Source organism: Megalops cyprinoides, chromosome 3 (assembly GCF_013368585.1).
Source record: "Megalops cyprinoides isolate fMegCyp1 chromosome 3, fMegCyp1.pri, whole genome shotgun sequence".
Lineage (NCBI taxonomy): Eukaryota > Metazoa > Chordata > Actinopteri > Elopiformes > Megalopidae > Megalops > Megalops cyprinoides.
In genome coordinates this window covers 44,194,517-44,216,216 of record NC_050585.1, presented here as the reverse complement: position 1 = coordinate 44,216,216, position 21,700 = coordinate 44,194,517, and the positions used below count along the sequence as shown (strand labels likewise).

Below are 21,700 nucleotides of genomic sequence, written 5' to 3'. Positions count from 1 at the left end.
AATGAAACGGGGGAATCCCAGGCGGATAAGAGAAATGTCGCCAAACAGTATAGGGCTTTGGTATCTTTTAAAGTTTATTATGAATTAACATCTGTGGGATGTTCTCTCCCAGAGAAATTGAAACCATCTCTGGCGTAATCTCCAGCAGCAGGACATTTGAGCCTTTTCCAAATCTCCAAACGGGTCCCTGCTAATTCCCTGCCAAAACTATCAGTGGATTTCTTCCTTCTAATCTCCCATAATGCCTTATTCGATTATTGTCAATGCTCTCCGTCCCTGCGCTTCCGTCTCTTAAAACTCTTTAGTTTTTCTACTGAGCCAGTCAGATGAGGCACTACAGCGCTAGGGAAGTCGATGAGCACGGGATCAAATAGCTTCCCGGTTTACTCTAAGCCCTGGGATCGGAATTTTCGCGGCATTTAAATATGGAATATGTAAATTATTACAGTTGACAAGGGCTTTTTGCTTGCAGAGTGCGCGCGAGGCATGGCTTTCCTCTTCACTTGCATTTTTCTGTATTGGTGAGTAATGGTTTGCGTTTAACGCAGCCTGTAACTATCTTGCCCTTCACTTGATATACATTTTTAAGGGACCAGTGTTTATTTTCGTAGCTTTTTTTTCCCCCCGCCGTGTGTATTCGATATGTGTCGTGCTGTGATATCTTATGTTAATTAACTCGGTGTTTCAAATAGTTTTTTTCTCTTTTTTTTTGAGTTTGGAGAGACAAGACTTACTTGACTACTAAAGTGTATTTTATTTGTAGTACTGGCAATGTTTGGGGGAGCCAGCGGACAGAAGCGAGTGTCTATTTGGATAACATCACGCGTATTTTGGACAGACTTCTAGATGGATATGACAACAGGCTTCGACCGGGATTTGGAGGTAATGCACATGTTTTGTTGATAACTGGTGATTGGAAGAGAGTTAAGGTAGCAGAACACCTTGACTGGGCTGAAAAAAGTTAACTTCCAGTAGTGTTGGGGCAGATTAACTGCTTTCTTGGCGAGTGTCGGATCGCACTAAACTGCTTTTGGAGCGATTAGTTTAATGTTCTTGAGACTGTGCTCAATTTGAATTGGCCGCTGGCGAATTTTCACCCTGGGCAGGCCAACTTCTTAAAAAGTAAAAGGATTTCAGCGGTGAACATTCCGAACAATTTAAAAAGCTTGTTTCAAAAAGACTGGTCTAAAATCTGCATTCTAAGCAACAGTTGTATCCTGAAACAAGGGTTTCAACACTTCGGAATTTTTAAATACTTGCAGCTTTACTGTGGTTTATGATAATGGTTTACAGCAGACTTGCTAAACGGGAGTCATTGTCTTTAGGTCCTGTTACCGAAGTCAAAACAGACATCTTTGTCACCAGCTTTGGTCCAGTTTCAGATGTTGAAATGGTAGGTAGTGTTATTTCTCTGTGCTTTAATTGTACTTTATGTGAGTGGAAAATGGCTCATGAGAGTAAAGATTTTGTGCGTTTTTATATATTTTATTTCTTTCTACGCCTTCTTACTACGAAGCTCGCAGGAATGTATATTTGCACGTCCACTGCCTTCAAGTCATATATGCACTGGCTTCATTATTCTGGCATTTGAGCAGAATGTCATTAGAGCAGATTAGGGAATTTAATCTGTCTGACAATCCCCTGTCAGTGAAGCTCCATTCCGAGTGCTTTATTTCCAGCCCACTCTATACATTTAAAGCCATTTGAGCCACCATGTGATCTATTGCCATATTCCTGTAAGCAGTATAGATGAACTTCCAGAGCTGTAAACCATCTATATATCAACTGAAATCATTTAGCTGTCACATTTTGTTGCTTGTTGTCATTGTTTTCGGCTTTTTCCAAACATACCTATCATTAACATCAACAGCACGATGCACGCAAGCATTCATAAGTATTCTACATTATACTATACTGAATACATTTATAAATAGACAGTCTTACATGTTTCATAAGACTGACATTTTATATACAATGGCACTGCAGGTTGCCATGAAGGAAGTCGTGATAAATAATGCATGCAGTGTACTATATTGATGCGTCTGAGGTCATATGTTATTTTCAAAAAAAAAAAAAAGTATTTTGCTGATTTGTGAAGATTTATTGACGTGGTAATTTTTTGTAACTGCTTGGATACGAACCGTCACGTTGTGAAGGAGTACACCATAGACGTGTTCTTCCGGCAAACGTGGATCGATGAGAGGCTCAGGTTTGAAGGCCCCATTGAGATCCTCAGGCTGAATAACCTCATGGTCAGCAAGATCTGGACGCCGGACACCTTCTTCCGGAATGGCAAGAGGTCCATCTCTCACAACATGACCACTCCCAACAAGCTGTTCCGTATCATGCAGAACGGAACTGTGCTCTACACCATGAGGTAATGCGCACACCCAAAACCCCTTCCTGCTGTCCAAAATCGATCCCGTTCACACAGAGCGACCTTATGCTTTTACTCTTTGACATCCACCGTCAGCACGGTGGCAAGCGGACGGTGCCCGTTTTACACCTTGTGTTATCGGATTATCAGCGTCAATATGCTGATATCCTTCCTTCATGTTTTTTAAGTGAAAAGTGGCTGAGCTGCTTCTTGTCATCATATGCGCAAATATGCCAGAAGCCCTGGTCTGGTTTCTGTTATTTTTCCCCTTGACATTTTCTTTCCTTCAGTTACATAATAATGGCTAGCCTGCATTGTGCGGTTTATCTTTGCAGAATAAAATGATTTTTCTTTTTATTTCAATTACAGACTAACTATTAATGCAGAATGTCCAATGAGATTGATGAACTTTCCCATGGATGGACACGCCTGTCCTCTTAAATTTGGTAGCTGTAAGTCACTTTGTTTAATTCAAGAGTGCCTGAATCAGATGGCTGTGTTCTCAGTTGTGATTGTTGATATCTTGATGTGTGATGTCTTGTTTACTTAACATGTAGATGCCTATCCCATCAGTGAAATCGTTTATACATGGAAGAAGGGCCCGTTGTTATCGGTAGAGGTACCAGAGGAGTCATCAAGCTTGCTCCAATATGATCTTATAGGGCAGACAGTGTCCAGTGAAAGATTAAAGTCCAACACAGGTAAGGAATACTCATGAACACGGTGAATACAATCCTTTTGATGTAAATGCTGTTGCTAAGTGATAGGACATTCCAGAGAAAAAAGTGAATCGTCCATATAGACATACTCTATGCCTAAGATGTAGGCTACTGTATACATTACCTGTTACTGAACACATAAATACCCAAAAAGTGTCTCATTTGAATTAATGGAAAATCTGTGTTCTTTAGTATGGCAGTGTATTGCCTGTATTGTTTTTTTCTCATTTGGCCTTCACTATAACATACCTTGTAGCATTTGACATGTTTGCCATTTGCATTGATTGTATTGTTCACAGTCTGATCAGTTGTTACATAAATCAGTATTGAGATGTGTGAAATGCTGATTTTGTAAACCTTCTCTGCAAAAATACTGTGTGCCACAGAATTCCATTTGTTTTCTGACAGGTGAATACATAATTATGACAGTTTACTTCCACCTCCAAAGGAAGATGGGCTTCTTCTTGATTCAGACATACATTCCGTGCATAATGACCGTAATACTTTCTCAGGTGTCTTTTTGGATCAATAAGGAATCAGTTCCTGCTAGAACTGTATTTGGTAGGCCCTGAAATCTTCTCGTCAAGGTCCGCTGTGTCACAGTACATCACAATGTCTGTCATGCTTTCATGTAACAGGGTTACTGAAAAAAGTCCTACAGCGTAACAGCTTTTGGCTTACATTTATTTATTTATTTTTTTGGAACAAAAGTGAAAATCAAAAGGCTGGGCTTACTAAAACACATAGCATGTTCTTGTCATAACCAGTGGCATGTCTTGTTTTCCTGTTGTGACGTAAAATACTGTAAGTGCATGCTTTTTCCACATATTAGGAGATTAGGTTTATTTCCAGTTTGGTGAAGCAGACTCCTGGGAGAATGTTCTTTTGCTGAAGTGGGTCCTCTCTGGACATGAAGCTGTTTGCTTTAGACTTACCCATGGCCCTCAGGTTCTGCTTGTTCACTTCAGATCATGCAACGCTGCATCTGTGTTAGCCTTAGGAGCAGAAAGCTCCTAACTTCCACTTTGGTCCTTTTTTTTGATATCCCATTTTAATTTGCTCTGTTAAAGTGGAATTGCTGGGCTTTGTAGATTATGGCTTTCTCAGGGGTTCGTCAGCAGTTCCACCAGACCTCACCACAGAAAGAAGAAAGATACCGATCATTAGCATGGATTGAAGTTTACTTCTGTCGGGATTCACATCTGCGGAAAACTCATTAACCACGGGCATCCTGCTGTGTTTGTTCTGAAGAAGAGCGATGTCGCTTGGATGATGTTTGAGTTTTCTTTAATGTAGTATGTCCTTGCGGGATTATTATAAAACAGACGGAGGCTCTCCAAAAAAACGAGAAGGAAGGGCTTTATTTATTGGTTGCCTTATTCTGTGGTGGTAGGAGATGTATAACTTAGGAGGCTGTGGGAATGATGTCCAGGCCTGCTACAAATTTCACATTTCTGTAAAGGTTTTCGGGATCAAATAACAAAGATGCATCTACATAAACTAAGTCAAAACAGGGCACGCTTTAGGCTGGTGGAAACAGGAAGGCGGGAAGCAAAGTGCTTCATCAGGGGCACGGAACATTATCCATTGTTGCCGTCTAGCATTACAGACTGTCTCTCGATTTTGCTAAGAGTAGAGACTCCCCTTAGCATCATTCTAAGAGGCTTAACTGAGTGAGGCTAATTTAAACCTTGCTTTTTTGCCTTTAAAAGCACACAGATGCCTCAAGCCTATTCAACCCCTTATACAGCTTACTGACTAGGGCACACTCTTTTCCTCTCTGGTTCCCTCCCTCTCTCTCTCTCTCTCTCTCTCTCTCTCTCTCTCTCTCTCTCTCTCTCTCTCTCTCTCTCTATCTTTCTTTCTCTGTCTCTTTTTTTCTCTCTCTTTCTTGCTCTCTCTCTTATTGTATACGGTGGGTAACAAGCGCTGGAGTGCCTCGCTGGCTATTGCTGTACGTTTGGATGGGTTGCATGGCGAGTTGTCAGCTTTCAGCACTGGCGTTGATTTTAAATGGGGTGAAACGTTGTTACAGCTGCTTAAATGCATGCAAGAAATGCCTGTGAGCCTTCCCGGTGCAATGGAACTGTGTAAATGTGATGGCAGGCCAGCGTATTGGTTAAGGAGCCTGGCTCCTGACCCGGTTGCAGGTTTTATTCCCAGTTGGGGCAATGCTGCCATACCCTTGAGGAAGTTTCTTAACCTGAATTGCTCCAGTAAATATCCAGCTCTATAAATGGACAATGTACATGTAGACAGATATGTACGTTTCCCTGGAAACAGGGAAAAGCAAGTAAATAAGTGGTTTTGATTCCCTGAACACTAAATTTGCTGCATGTTGATAATGTTCAATGCAGCACACATTTAAGGTGCCTTAAATGTGTCTGAAGTGTAAATGTTGTTAAAAAATACTTTTCAAATATAACACTTGCTCATAACCAGTAGTGTAGATCATATTCTGTAAATAGTGTCTGAATAACTGCGCTGGGAGGTTCGTTAGTGTACAGTGAGGGAAAATGAAAACCCACGACTGTTGGTTGCCTAGCTTTTGTGAGCTTTGAACATTTACGCTTATTATTTAATTTCTTGATTATTTATTTAAAGTTAATTACAGTAGAAACTGTTCAGATTGACTAGTGTAATGCTGAGTATCACATTACTGTTTTTATTCTTAGTATTGTATTGTTACTTTAAACATCATTGTGAAATAGTAAATCCAGCCAATCAATCCCCGAAGTAGCAATGCCTCAGATATGCTGTGCTAGATTGGGGTGTGTTTAGGAATATACAGTATATGCTGTTTGTGTCTGAAAAACAAACTGTTCTTAAAGGAACAATTCTGGATTATTCCATGCATCAGTTTAAAACTTTTTTAAAAAATTACATATGACATGAAACAAAACAATACAGCATTGTATTTGTTATTGATTAAGTCAGCATTGGTATGAATTTGAATTCTTCTTTAACATTTTTTACTTTCTTTCTACTGAATAGTCACCACCCATTTGAAAAGTGAATTTAATTGTCGTGTGGTTTATTAACCAAAATGTTACAATCAGTTTAAAATAGGGACACTTATTTTGTTCTGCTTTAGGTTTCTTTCAGGGAAATTGTGCATCTCAGACGACATCCTATTACATACTATCTTGAAACTCACTGTATTTATGCCTTTACGTCCACTTTCAGTCTTTCAAGAGAACTGCAGATTCTCATTTCCACACTTTAAATCTTAAACTAAAATGCAGACAATAATATGTGTGGAGGGGTGAAGTCTTGTCAGAAACACCTGACCTTATTCACCACAGGTTTTGGCTCTGGGTGCTGTTTCATAGATATCTGTAAAATGAAGAGTGGCCTTACTCTTGCTCCACTGTAAATCAAGTCAAGTCAAGAGAGTTTTATTGTCAGCCCATCCATATACAATTATACAGTAGGGTTGAAATAATGTTTCCCTGGGATCCACGGTGCTACAAGACAGTGCAAGACAAAAACAACATAAAGTGCAATGGGAGCAGTGCAAAAAGACAGTAAGACAGTAGAAAGACAATAAAAAGTCAATAAATAACAAGACAATAAATAGACAAAGTGTGCAAGTGACAGGCTCAATTGGAGACAACAAAATTGTATCCCAGAGTGAAGATATTGGCCCCGAGCTATGCTTTTATGTTAATTTTACTATCATGGGCTGGGACTTTTTACCAAAACCTGTTACATGTAAGCCTTCATCACCACATCCTTTCTGTCCATTTTCATCACTGTTCATCCTGTTTTCATTTCAGGAGAATATTCAGTGCAGGTCATCCATTTCTATTTGGAAAGAAAAATAGGCTTCTATCTCATTCAGACATACATCCCAATGACCATGACTGTCATAATGTCTCAAGTTGTGTTCTGGATCAACAAAGAGTCCATCCCTGCACGAACTGTGGCCGGTATGACATCTCCCATCTGTGGCTTTCGTGTCTCTCCGTTCTTTGTTTTATCTGGTTGAAAAGTAAGCCTGAGATTTTGAATGGAGCAGTGTCCAAGAGCTTCACACATTTTTTTTGTCTGTTCAGCCTCTTTGTTCTTTTTTTTGCATTCAAATGGTCTTGGATTTCTCTCCAATCTTCAGCTTGAAGGTTTTACAGAGAGAACTCCAAGGTTCAAAATCCTCTGTAATTTATTTTACAGTATTTGAAAATGAGGTAGGATTAGTTTAAATGAGAAAATGAAGAACCAGGGCTTCTGCGTTTGTCGTATGTAATGAACTCAGCTGGAACCCCTCTCAGAGGCCTGGGAGAGTGTGGTGACTGATGAGGTTCTTGGACACCGATTCATTCCTGAATCAAAAGCAAGGCTAATGGCTGATTTTAGCATGACCTGACATGGAAGTGTTTAAGATTTTAAAAAATGTCAAATGCTTTTGAAAGAATCCTAAATCACCATTAAAACACACTGTCACACAGCTGTGAAACTAGACTACACTTACAAGCCTCCGTGAACTCCAAAATCGGCAAAGCTATCAAATGTGTCAGTGAGTCACTAATTTGGACCAATCATAGTTTTGCTGTGGAGAGCACAGACCTTTGATTGGTCAGTATAAATCAGTGATTGACACTATATTGTAGCTCCAAACATTAGGCAGCTCGTAAAGCCTCAGCCTGTCATCAGTAATAAGTTATTTTTCCTTGACACTCAAATTTCAACATTAGTCAGTTATCATCAGGGGTCATTTCAGGTTGGATGCAGTCAGTGTTTTTCTCTTAAGATAAATGACATTAACTATCTGTGAAATACTGTTCTTTTTCATCAGAGTTGTACGCTTCTTCACACGAACATTAGTCTTATTGAGACCAGCACTATATTATATTTTATTTTTCCTATATGTTGGCTTTTGTTTTTAATTCATATAATTTTAGAATCTTTGCATTTATTTGCGCTAAAACAAAGGATAGTTATTGTTTTAGTTTCTGCTGTTTGTGGGTTATTAATGGTAGCGTATCATGCAATTAAAAAACTTTGTTCTCTCGCTGTATACATTACACATCTTACTAATGAACATTAACCAAGCAATGGGAGTTCTGCCACCTGAAAAATCCCAATATAACCCTTGGTTGTCTTGAAATAATACTTAAGGTTCACTTTAATCTCTTTTTACAGGATATTTTTAGCCAATGATATTTTTTCATAGTTTTCTGACAGTTTTATTCAAGTCATATTTAGTGTGTTGATGAAACCAGACTGCAAAAAAGATACATTTAAATTTCAGCAGAAAGGATTTCTGGAAACCCGTGTCAGTTCAGGTTTAATGGTACTATGATGTGCTTTACAGAGTCAGAGATTTAGAAAGGAGAGGGCTAAACTGACAGTGTATCTCTTACCCTTCAGCTATTCCATTGCATGCACGGTCATGTGTGTTCAGATTATACCCTCTCTGCAGTAGCACTGACACAAGTTTCAATGGACCCTTTCTGTTAGAAGTTATCATTCCTGACAGTCAGTAAGCTAAGCAATGATGGGCCTTATTCTCTGAAGGGACCGTTCCGGGGGCATTCTCTCTAACCAACATGGTGCTTTGTCCTAGTGTAACAGGGTAACGTATTTGTGCAGCCTTATTTTCGGCAGTTTATACAAGTGAGGAAAAAAAAAGAAAAATACTGAGTCATAATAGAAAAAATGCTAACACTTCCTTAAATGTGTGACTTCTAGTGAAGAACTTGGCACCATAGGGATTTGACTGAATGGCTCCTTTGGTCCTAATGCAAGGAGGAAGGGGAAATAAAAATGTGTTCCACGCCCATGTCTGTGCCTAATGTTCTCCATCCACGTCCCCCAGGTATCACCACAGTGCTCACAATGACCACTCTAAGTATAAGCGCCCGACACTCGCTGCCCAAGGTGTCCTACGCCACCGCCATGGACTGGTTCATCGCCGTGTGCTTCGCCTTTGTCTTCTCTGCCCTCATCGAGTTTGCGGCCGTCAACTACTTCTCCACCCTGCAGGCCAACCGTGAACTGCGCAAGGCCGCCGCCCTGAAGGCAGCTGCACTGGAGGCAGCGGCCATGGGGAACGAGGAGGAAGTCGTCTCGGTAACCTACCCCTCTGCGCGCGCACACACACACACACACACACACACACACTCGCGCGCATCCCCTTCTCTCTGATAACAGGATTCTAGACTAGAACAGACAGCCAGTGGGTTCCCAAGCGACGTTGTGGTACGTTTGTAGCGCTGCAGCAGATTACATAAGAGAAAGGAATTTAAATAAATGGGGGGGATCACTGCAGATGCACGAAATGCTTACATGCCGGAGCAGCGGGTTGCAAAAGGAAAGGAAGGAGCAAGAGAACAACCGGGGAGGAAAGACGCACCGTAATTTGTGTCAGGGCCTCAGACCTTTATAGAACACAAAAAAGAAATGTCAAAAAAGGAGATCCCCGCTGAGAGATATGAAAAATGAAATGGCCTCACGAGGCAGTTGAAGGCACTGTATTATGTAAAGAAAGATGAGCGTCTTTTACCACCTTTTCAAACGTCTCAAAGAGTTGTTTTTTTTTAATATAACCCAATTTTGCACAAACCACAAAAGCCGAGTTATATAATTGGGACAGGAGTCTGCAAAAAACTTGGAAAAAAAAAAAGAAGTTTAAATACATAGCTCTTTCTCAACACTTTTTTCTGTGTGCATCACTCACCTATTCAGATTAGACAAAATCTGAAAACTTGTTCTTTACACTTTTTCTGTGTTCACCCAAGAGTTCATCCCTGGGGAAGATTACTGGAGCCTGAAGTAAAACATATTCTGATTAGTGAAATCCAGAGGGGGCATGCCTCTGGATTTCACTTGGAAAAAAAAAATTCCTACTGCAGCCACGAATATGAAGCAATGCAGTACAGTTCCTTCATTTCCATGGTAACAAGTTCTCCCCCTGTCTTTATGGCTGTAAAGTATATGTTAATATGTTACGGGGAGTGAAAAGCGTGTACAACGCGTCTTCTGGGACCCGTTCCCGTGTGAAGGCCTCGCTTGTTGTCATTTTAAAAATAGCACCGGTATTAAAGCAGCGCGCGGCACGTTCTCACAGCATGATCTCACACCTCAATGGGGTGCTCGCAGCACTCCGCAGCTGACATTAGCAGCTACAACCTGCTCTGTGATGGAAGCCAGTCAACTCCCCTATCCCCTCCAAAAAAAAAAGAAAAAAAAAAACATGTTGTGCTCAAAGCTTTCCAAATGACTCTTAAGTAGAAAGAGCTTGTCGTGGCAGCCATAAACTAGACAATTCAAATAGGTTGGAATGAAATGTTTAAATTCAGCTATAATGAGTATCTATTATATCTATTAACATGTGAAATTACAACATAATCAATTGCTGTGGCATCTTTCTTTTGTTGATAATTTCAGTGTCTTTAGAAGTAATAACAATGTATCAATTACAGCGTAATGCAATTGATTTTCAAGTCCCTGTGCAGTTGAAAATATCATTTTCCAATTTCTATGTTAATTAGGCAGCAGATGAAAAGGTTCTGTGAATGTGATAGTTGTTTTCCTTATTCCATTTTGCCCGTGCAAAGCATGTAAAAAAAAAAAATCATTGAAAATTCAACACTTGAATCTGTACCCTGAAAAAGAGGCTGGAGACACAGCTCCTAATGCTTATGTAAGCATGTCTGAACTACATCTGCAGCTGCTTTAGGCAGAGCACCGGGCCCTCCTCACAGAGTGCAGAGTGATGTAAGTAAAGGTATCTTTTTTTTTTACCTCAGATGCCCCACTGTGCACCAGTCCCAGTGCTGCTGCAAAATGATCAATGGCTCTGAATAATTGTGTTGAGGTTACAAACAAAGAAAAGCCGGAGGGAGCGATCTCACCCCGTGATTTGTCTAAGTGGCTGGTGCAAGGCTAGGGATGGCATTTAGGAATGGAATTTATTTATTTATTTGTTTATTTTCCCCCAGAAGCCTATGCTCTATTTTACCTAAGGCTAGAGCTCCACACTCGGGGGGGGGGGGGGGGGGGCTATAGCTATGTTATCCTCCTTAATAGCGAGGTAACAATAAAATGAAGAAATGCCAAACAATTTTTAGGCTAGGTTATTCATTAGGCTGTTTTGTGCATAGCTTTTTTACGTAGCTTTCTTGTCCTTCGCCAGCTCTTTTAGAGTGCTTCACTTACTTAGCTGTTGAATAAGGAGCGAGCATGCTTGCTAATCACACTGCTACCTTTGTGTTTTGAGGGAGGAGAAGTTTCAAGACTTGATCGTGAATACATAGAGGAATGTCCAAATGAAACGGAGCACACTATTGGCTGTTGAACATGAATAAATAAGGAAAGCATGTAAATTAGTCAGACTGTTTGCAGGGGGTGTCCTCAGGCATCAGTCAGTTCACCCCTCAAACAAACAGCAGCGTCTCTTGCTTGCTAGTTAGCTCACATAGCCCACTGTGTGCCTAATCAGCACACCACATTTTATTTGTTATTTACATTTACAGTATTTCACTATCGAGGTGGCTATCATTACTTACAAAGACCTTTGCTGGCTAGCTAACTGACATTACAGTAGCAAGGGCCACTGAGGCTGTTACTACTTGTCATTTATACTACGTTTGCATATATGCATGTAGAAGATGTCAATCAGTGCCAGTTTAGCAGAGGTGAGAAGTGCCTGTTTGTACGCTGTGGAGGATGATGTCACTTCTTTGACTCAGGAAAGGTGCGAGATTGCTTCCCTTGGGACCTGGGTCTTTAGCTTAACGAGCTAAACACATCTTTTGTTGTACTCTGGACACCAGGGACTGTGGTTCAATACCTTCAGCATACCTACCTCTGCTACACACAAGATCAATATTTATAAAGAACAAGGACCTCCCCCACAAGCAGTATTTTTCGAACTGACTAAATGTCATGTCATATTTCAAAACCAGTTTATGCGCCTTTGTTTTCTCAAAGTAAAAACTGTGGGGACCATATTACTGTAGCTCATAAGACAACATTCCTCTCGTTAATACAAAATAAATAAAATAACTCTGTGCCTGTTTTTAAAAGAAGAAATGAAGGAGAAACTGTTAGATTTAAGTCAGACTCATGTGCCAGGTTTTTAAAGATTAGGAAAATTATTAAAAAAAAAAAAAAAAAAAAACCCTGCACTTTGCAAATCCTTCAAAAAAAAAATCCAAGTTGCAAAAAAATCAACACCAGAATTTCTCTGTCTTCCACCCCCCCCACCCCCCACACCTCCAGCAGCCCCAATCAGGTGGCAGCAGCAGCAGCAACCTGAAAAAGCGGATGAACTCTGTGTCCCGCAGCGAGACGCCCGCGGGGCAGTTCACGCCCCCTCAGGTGCCCGCCTTCCTCCAGCAGGGCTCGGCGGTGCCCGCCAACAATGTGCTGACGGGCACCAGCATCATCGACAAGTATGCCCGCATCCTCTTCCCTCTGTCCTTCGGGGCCTTTAACCTGGTCTACTGGATTGTCTATCTCACCAAGGACACCATGGAGCTCTCCAGGTAACCACCGGAGCCACCCTTGTATGCGATAGTACATGACTACATCCATGCACTCACGCAGCATAGTTATACATTACATTACTGTCATTTAGCAGATGCTCTTACCAGAGTAACTTACATAGCTTACAGTTTAATCCATTCATACAGCTGGATATTTCCTGAGACAATTGTTGGTTAAGTTCCTTGCCCAAGGGCACAGCAACAGTGCCCCAGCATGGAATCGAACCAGCAACCTTTCAGTTACAAGCCCTGCTCCTTACCACTATACCACGCTGCTGCCCATTATAACAGTGAAGTTTTTCTCATTTTTAATTCAGTGAGTAAAAGACACAGTGGGAACACATATACAGTCTACACGTGATGCAGAACGTTGTGTGAGGAGCGGTTTGTGAGTGGGCGTGGTCAGGAAGATAAGTACAAGGTTTAAGGAAGGAGGTAGGATACAGTCTATTGTGACTGTGGAGGTGTGGGATAATTAATGTGTAAGCGGAGGCCTGTTATTTGTTGAGAAAATAGTGTAGGCCTGGTGTTGTCATGGCATCAATTGTATTGCTTGAAAAAAAGAATGTGTCATTGTGTAATTGTGTAAAGAGGCTGCAAGTTTCCAGGGGAGGTGTGTTCGGACATGATGCCGATCTAGTGAGCTGGAGATAGAATGCATCTGTTTTTCTAAGTCATACTGGTCAGAGAAATTACAATGAATTTGGTGGAAGAGGTAATATGTAAATTGTCAAGGAGACAGATGGAAGGAAGTCGTGGAATGAGAAAGCCAAAGATATGGTTTCCATTTGTATCCATCACTGTAGTGATGTCTTTCGGAAAGTGCTGAAGGCGAGGGCATTTCCAAATGGCATTGATGTAATTATCAATATGAGACTCTGTGCAATGAACAAGTTTATGATTTAGAACAGCCCATGGCCAAAAATCCATGTTTGATGATGTGCTCTTTACAAGGTTTTGTATTGTTAAATACAATTTGGAGTTTCAGGAAATGTAACAGACACAATTTAGGGCTTACACATCTATTAAGGTTCTTCTTTTTTTCTTGCTGGAATGGTGGTGTTGCCTTCAAGTTAAGAAATCAAACTATTTTTTGGATTGCAAATGTTGTTTATTGGTGATTTTCTATATTTAATACTTGCGTAAAGGGTGAGGATGACATAATATGGCTTTCTCTAGCTGGCAGCATTAGATGTATTGATTATAAGTGAGATTTAATTTATCATGTAGGTCTTTAAAAGGTAGGACTTGATTGTTGTGATTTAGAGGGTTTTGCTTTAATTGCATAAACAGGAATGATTTATCATTGATTGTAAAGACCAGTTTTAATCATATTTAGGTATGGTAACATTTGCCTGGTATTTGTAATGGTATCTGTTCTTATCCAGACAGTTGTAGCTCAGAGGAAATTTTGGTGTCATCAGGAGGAGATTTGGTGAAGACCTAACATGTTATAGTATAGAGCAGATGAGCATATGTAGAGAGGAATAATTTGTGAAATTTGTGGCTGTTCTTTGTCGAATGTATCTCAGTTGAAGGCTTGATAACTTTATTTGATGTTTCTTTTTTCCAGTACAGCATGTTCATTGCTGCTTTTAGGGCTGAAAGTAGCTTGTGCCAGGGAAAACAGGGGCATTCATCCATCTCCTGAGGAGCAGAACCTCAGATTTGGACGAGTTCACTGAATACTCAGAAGGTTGAAGTGATATCCAACTTTTGTGATAACAGGAATAGATTTAGACAGCTCCTCTGTACAAAGTAATATACTGTTAGTCGGAAGCTGATTTAATAGTAGGATGTCCTAGCAATAATCCCCGCTATGATACCATTCTGATGTGCAGTGAAAGGAAGAGGTCAGATGGCTCTGGCACATAATATAAAGAGGAATGGGCAGTTGAAATGATATATTTGCAAATATTTAAATGTAACGGTTTCTATCTTGACAACTGGAACCTTTATGAACACATTGAGAACTGCCCATGATACTTACGTATGGAGCGGTTATTGCATGTAGGATGAATTGCATAGCTAATATTTTACACATTATCTGCTTTATGCTGCATTTGTACTGAAGCAGTTAAGTACTTTGCTTGAGGGTGCAGTGCCCTTACAGGAAATCAGACCCACAACATTCTAGTGGTAAGCCCAGTGCCTTGAGCACTATGCAGGACTACGTGAAATATTCTATTTAACAGACATAAGCAGAAGCTGCATGGTTGATTAGCTAGTGCATAACAACTCGCATTCTATATATAATACAAAATATTATATTGTCATTTAGCAGAGGCTCTTATCCAGAGTGCCTTACATAGGTTACCATTTTTTTTTACGGTTATCCATTTGTACAGCTGAGGGAATTCTTGGTTAAGTATCTTGCCCAAGCACAGTGGCAGTGCCCCAATGGGGAATCAAACCAGCAACCTTTTGATTACCAGCCCTGCACTGTACCACTATGCTACCCCTGGCTGTGGCTTACTGACATTACATAACAACTGTACGGCAGCTATAATGTTAGCTAACCTAGGAGCGTTTGTGGGTGTTCTGTTCAGCTGTTAATGTTGGAGTTAGAAAATAAAGTGGTTAAGTGTATCATTTAATAAGCAAGTTTGCTTGTTGCTGTGTCTGATTTTAGGCAGCACTGCCTTTTGTTTGTATTTAAAAGTCCATTTAAATTCAGTACATGGAGTGCTGTGAAGCTGCAGATTGTAAATTATTTTGTGTTCAAGAAAGAATTTTTTGTGATCTTCATTTCAATGACAGTAGCTGTAATGCAAGTAGAATTAGCTACTCAGAGCTATGTTGTTTTATTAAAACATCAGTGAGGTTAACAGCCTTCGCCTAGGGCTCACATAACACTATCCCACAGTGGTTTATTTTAATACAACAATACATTCATTGTAGCTAGGGAAAAAAGTCTAAGATTGACATCATTAATGATGCATATTTCCTAAAAGTGAAAAAAATGTGTTTGGTGTCAGTGTACATAAATTTGCTTCCTTTTTTTAATTAAGGCTGACTTCTCACAATGTATTCAAGTTAAGTTTAGGAGTTTATCTGTAGGAGACAATGGGAATATTGTTTTTGAATTCTTCAGGAAGCCCTCAAACATTCTGGAAGTATTATAAACTGGAAACATGAATGCGTGTGTTATATATAAAACACACACACAAACACATTTATATGTGTATGTATAGCACTTCAGGTTTAGAGAGAGTGTTGAAGCAATTACAGCATAACCTTTTGACATATGTAGGGAGTGTGAAAATTGTTTATATTCTAATTGGGGTCTAAGGTTTATACACAAGGTTAAAACAGTCAAAGTAAGGCTGGTAGGGCAAGCATAAAAAGCTGAAATGTGTGGGATGTGTTGTGGGAAGCTTACACCGAGGACCAGTGATTAAAATGGAGAAAAGGGGAAAAAAAGATGATATTCTCATGATATATATCGATGTCAGTCTCCGGCTGTTCTTAAAGTATGCCTGTAGAAAGAAACTTTTCTGGTATTACTATAATTTACAGCCAAACTTGATCAAAGCGAGGGGGCATACAGCAATACCATCAGCCGTGGATGTCCATTAAAGGATTGAAATATTGTACAATGAAATTACCCAGCGCGACGTGCCAGCTGCTGTCTGATAATGCCCGCTCAGCCTGGCACCTCCTTTATTGTGGTGCAGGGTGTGGAAGAAGCCGTTTTACGGCTGCATTACCGCCCGTGGGGCTTCAAAGGAAAGCTAGGTAGCGCAAAACGCAGTTCCGCCCGTTCGGCCCGAGAGGAAGCACTCTCGGTCTTGTGAAAAACAACGGCTGAGAAAGCATGAATAATGGAGGAGTCGCAAATCACGTGCACTTTTTTCTGGCCTAATTAATAGTCTTGGGCTGTTTTTGAGTGTAGTTGCTCAGGACACCACCAAAACCCAGTTTTGTGTGCACGACAAATGAAAAACTGTTGAATTGTGAATACAGGAATGTGTACTTGAAGTAGTTTTTGTTTGATGGCTGATATCATGTTTTGATATGATTCTAGGCATTGATACATAGAGGTTACTTTGTTTTGATGCTGTATGTATGTTTGATACAAGCAGTTAGTGAGGGGATCCTGCATTCCTGCGCTATACCCCCTGGTACCACCACACAGCAACACCTTCACTGCACATGTGCGCATGCATACACACACACACCTCCATCTGTTTTCCATTGGGTATCTGAAGTCTTCAGACATCCCATGTTATTGACATCTGCATGTCATTATAATGAGCATATAAATGTATCCTCTAAATTCCTCTTGGACTGGATCTCACCACGTACAGGAACTAGTAGCAGCAGTAGGGTAGCAATTTTCTCCATGTTAGATACACATCCTTGGACTAGAGAACACTGCATGAGTGAATATTCTACCATATTCTAGAGAAGCCAATGTTCATGCATCTTGTAAATACCTTTTCCTCATCCCCATTTGGACTTGGATAGTATTGATCTCCCATTTGCTGCCCAAAACCATGCTTCTCTCTGAATAGAATGAAGCTTTAATAAGCCAGGGATCTCTGCAGTGTCCATGGAGTCAACAAAACATTAAAGGCACTGTCCAATAATTAAACACACTTCACATGATGTGTGAAGAATTCATAAAACACAGAATTGGATATAAGGAAAGAAAAAAATGACCAACATGAATTTGGTCCTCATTTTTCACAACAGTCTGAATGCCACAAATTAAGAGGGGCTGGCATATAAGATGCATAAAAGCACAAAAGTCAATAAATCAATTAGTCAATCAATCAATCAATCAATCTAGCAATCAAACTTTAGTCAGGATAGCACCATTAAAGGTAGAGTTACCACAGATCAATACAAAGAATGTATGCAAATAATGCTCTGAAAAGCCTCCCGTCATTGCGTCAAGCTGTACAAGTAGCTAGGTACAAGGCATTAATCCACATGTGCCCTGCTTTACATAATAGAGATAAATCAAATTTTGTCTGTGGAAGCTAAATGCAAGGGCCCCATCAGGTTTTGGAGGAGAAATCAAATTATGTGAAAATGATGCGTGCTGTCAAGCGCTGACTGCACCTCTGATATTTGTTAACCATTACTATTAATTAGCACAGACTAACCGGCCATTAGCAGCGTGGCAAAGTGCACCTAAGGGCATGGAAGCAAAGGGAAATAGGAACAGCTAGGGAGACTGCTGGTTTGTGGAGGGCTGAAGATCTGCTCACAAGGCATATGTATCAGGGCCAGGCCAATGTATTCTGTTTGTGATAAATTTAGCAGCTAATTCCATTTTTTAAGACTTTAAGAATTATAAGAACTTGATCCTCATGCCAAGTAATTATTTCTCTGGACTTCCTGTTGATTTTCCTGTTCTTTTCTCTCTTATAGCATGTGTTATTTCAGCTGTGAATTTGGCAGTTTAAAATTTAATGGAACACATTATGCAAGTTATTGCTTTCCAAAAGTATTTATTTTTCAGACAATGTTATGTCTGATCTATATAATAAGATGGGTATGTGTGTGATCCCTAAATTATTTTTATTCTATGTATGTATTTGACATTTTTGTCAGTTAAATCGTGTCAGTTAAAAAAAAAACAATGGCTGATTCATTATTTAATGGCTGACTTTCTTACATGAAAACCGCTAGCATTATGCACCAAAAAGCCATATTGGTCAGGCCGTAATACATTTATTGAATATTACATCAGTAACCACCACAGTGCTCTGTGCTTTTCCTGTGCTCTTACGTTGTGCTTCCTCTATGAGTTCTTTCATTCCATTGGAATCGCATGCTCCTGGGTAGTGCATCCTTTCACCTCATACAATCGTCTTATTAATTTATGGAAAATTAATAGCTTTTGAAGATGCACTCAGAAAGGACACACTTTGTATATTATTTGCATGCCCCCCCCCCCCCCCCCCCCGTAGTTCCGCATTGCTTTCAAGGAGCCACCAAGGAGCTCCAGACAAAGCCTTTTCACGGACGCAGCCACAGGACAAAATGGTACAAACAGGATTCCAACGGCAATGTATGCCAGAGGAAGTAATCTCGGGCAAAAAACCTGCCCAGTGGTGGCTTTTTAATGAATAGATCTATCCGGGACAGACATTAAGAAAACACATTTGTTAGAAAGGCTTTTGAAGACCGTGCCTTTCGTCTTCAGTATCTACCTGTAGGCGATAAAGTCCAGTCTTTATTGCCTACTGGAGAGCGGAGCATGAGAAACCACTCTCTGTGTCTCTCATAAATCAAAACCAGTAAATGTCATATTGAATTCCTCCTTTCCAGCCCGGGCCTTTCCCGTGACTTTGGTGTAATGATCGTTCAATTGCTGCCTCTCAGCCAGCAAATACAGGGATCCAAACTGTAAAAATGTAATTCTGTCATATATCTATCATATTTTCCTTCCCCATCCTTGCTGACAAACCAGCAGTATCTCGCAAACAAAGATATTGCCGTCTTAGTGTATTCCAAGTGTTTTTTTATAGTAACGTACAGTATGTTTAATTCTATACAAGATATATAAAATATTTAGGTGAAGTCTGGAATGAAGTCTTACTTGTGCGCATGAACTCGGAATCAATAGCACCACAGTTTCCAGTGATGTGGTACAAAGTTAATACCTTACTGCATCTCACACCCACATCCTGTTAACTCAACGCTTCTCATAGAGAGACAGCATGTTTTATATATTTTTTCCTTGTGTTTTCCTTGTGTGTATATTAATGCAGGCTACTTTGCATGTACTGTATGTCATGTTCTTCGTGAAACCCTGCGAGAGACTATAATTCATTCCACCTCCACAACCCAAAAGATATCTCATGTTTCAGGGCCCACCGATCAGCAGCAGCAATCTGGGCAATATAGTATAGAGGTGAAAAAAAAATTGAAAATGTGCATAGTGAAATTAACATTTCATAGCGTTTTTTCATGTGTATATGCCTGCAGATTCGCCTCATTGTTGTGGGCATACACCAATTGCGCTGTATCATTTCCACTTCTGCCTTCTTGCTCTCACAGATTTTCAGAGCAATCTGTGGAGACTCTAAAGGCTCATTGGTGGCACATTGTGCAATGTTTCTGTGCTGCTGTCGGGGGTCAATGTCTGTTTCTGTCTGTGTTGCATTGATTTAGCTGTAGAGGTTCTCAGTGTGAAGGGAGTCACTTTGCTGTCACTGTGGATGTGAACCAGGTGATAGCGCTTGCAAGTTAAGATGTTTCACAGGGGCCAGAAGCTATAAAAGGATGTAAAGCGTCTGATTGTGAATTAGGTTTGATCCAATCAACTGCCCCTGAATTTTTTTTACAGATTTTACTTGTTAGCAAACAGCTGATGAAGACGTGCAGCCATATCCACAACCCCAGCCTAAGCAAACCCACTGTCAGTGTATTGATGTTGTTTGTGAATGCTGTGATAATACCCCTTTTTCATCATTAGAAACACCTTCTATAGACTTGTTGGTAGTAGAGTAGACTGGCTGAGGGCAGTGTTACAGGTAATGGCAAAAAAACGCAGTTACTCTAATTGCAGTCTCACTCATTCATGCTGGTTTGGACTTCATAACAGCTTCTGTTTGTTCCATACATCACATGCCAAAAGTGTACTATAGCTGTAAATCAGATGGGCTGCTTTGAGGAGAAGGAATAAATAGACAGAGTGTTTTCACAGGGTATTTTTGACAGCCCCATAAGCTGGGGGACTGATTCAGATAAGTAGGCTCTCTCGTTGGCGCTTGGAGGAAATCAAATTAGAACACCTTCAGCCTGCCGTTTCACACTGTTCCCCAGCAGCCTGTCCGTGCGCTAATGTAAGCGTCTCCCGCCATACCCGCTGACTTGAAGGCTCTATTTGCTTTCTATGAGTCACCCCCATCGTGTTGCGCGCTCCCCCGTCTACCTTTGCCGGTGCGCATGCCCACTCATTGCTGTGTTTTCTTGTGTTTTTTTGTGTTTGTTTTTGTATGTGTTACAGGGATACTGAGTGAATCCCTCCGGGTGTCCATCCTTCTGAAGGACGTTTGCAGGTCACTGAGGCAGCAAAGAAACATGGCGGGGGTTTTGCTCCTGTTGTGGTCTGTTGTTTTTTTTTTCTCTCTCTCTTCTTATCTGGATTGGGGGGGGGGGGGGGGGGGGGGGGGGGTGGGGGGTTGGCATTGCGCCTCCGCCGAGTCCTGTGACCCTGGAGACTCATTTTGACTCCTTACCCGTGGGCCTGATTCTCAATCTATTTCAAGCAGGTAGCGCCAACCCCCCCACCCCCCACCCCCACCCCCAACCCTCACCCTGCCACCACCCCCCACCTCCAAAGAACACATTTTTGCTACGGCATTTCTCCTTCAAGTAAAATGTCCTCTTCCGTCCTCTCGGTTTGAATGAGAGGCCGTCTCTGAAGTAGCGGAGCGTCTGATGCAGGCCTGCAGGCTGCCACGCCACTTTGTGCAGGCCTGCACGTGCACCGTGCTAAACGCAGACGTGGGGGGCCCCCGCTCGCAAGGACGTCTGATCACTGCCTTTGAAAGGGGTTCTTTCGTCCCCCCTCTCCTTTTGTGATGAATTTTTCAAACTTCTGGGGCTTGTTTCTTTATTTTTTTGTGGGGAAAATTCAGTGCACTTGTTTGTATTAAACCAAAACTCCAGCTGACTGTTACAGCAAGGATGACAAAATGTAACACACAAAACACATATACACACACACACACACACACACACACACACACACACACACACGTGGTCATGTGTACACATGTGCGCACATACATACACACATTATTCTAGGTGTGTGAGAATTCTGTTTTCCATACATTAAATGGCATACATGAAATCTTCACCACAATCCTAAAGGGAACTCCGCCGTAACATCATAATTTGATTTGATGTTCACATGCATCACCTGTAGAATAATTGGAACGGCTACCGTTTATGCCGGTGTGGGTACTCACTCATGACGCACTGCTCACCCTTAAGGATGTTTTCACTTCTATACTTGACCTTGTTTAGAGCCTTTCTCCGCACTGCGCACAGGCACTGCTGTGCTCTGCCGTCGCTGTGCTGTGGGAACAGGGAGTGTTGCTGTGAGATTACATATGCAATTAATCCTGCAGGGGGTAAGGAAAGTA

The 21,700-nt window shown here is 40.9% G+C and overlaps 1 protein-coding gene across 2 annotated transcripts; it reads left to right on the top strand.

The window, feature by feature from the left end:
- Positions 1–220: 220 nt before the first annotated feature.
- gabra6b (gamma-aminobutyric acid type A receptor subunit alpha6b) lies at positions 221–20,678 on the top strand. Of its 2 annotated transcripts, XM_036523040.1 has the most exons (10): positions 222–521; positions 764–882; positions 1,326–1,393; positions 2,157–2,377; positions 2,747–2,829; positions 2,935–3,078; positions 3,505–3,657; positions 8,915–9,168; positions 12,322–12,587; positions 20,557–20,678. In XM_036523040.1, the coding sequence occupies exons 1-10, from the start codon at positions 487–489 to the stop codon at positions 20,567–20,569; spliced, it is 1,356 nt and encodes a 451-aa protein (XP_036378933.1). In that variant the 5' UTR covers positions 222–486; the 3' UTR covers positions 20,570–20,678. The 2 variants fall into 2 exon arrangements, with proteins under 2 accessions (XP_036378934.1, XP_036378933.1); XM_036523041.1 differs by lacking the exon at positions 3,505–3,657 and having other exon boundaries at positions 221–521.
- Positions 20,679–21,700: the final 1,022 nt, after the last annotated feature.

Bases quoted from the DNA above. Each gene is read 5' to 3' on its own strand.
- gabra6b (XM_036523040.1), top strand. From the start codon at position 487: ATGGCTTTCCTCTTCACTTGCATTTTTCTGTATTG. The intron at 883-1,325 runs GTAATGCACATG...CATTGTCTTTAG, and splicing joins GCTTCGACCGGGATTTGGAG to GTCCTGTTACCGAAGTCAAA. The intron at 9,169-12,321 runs GTAACCTACCCC...CCACACCTCCAG, and splicing joins ACGAGGAGGAAGTCGTCTCG to CAGCCCCAATCAGGTGGCAG.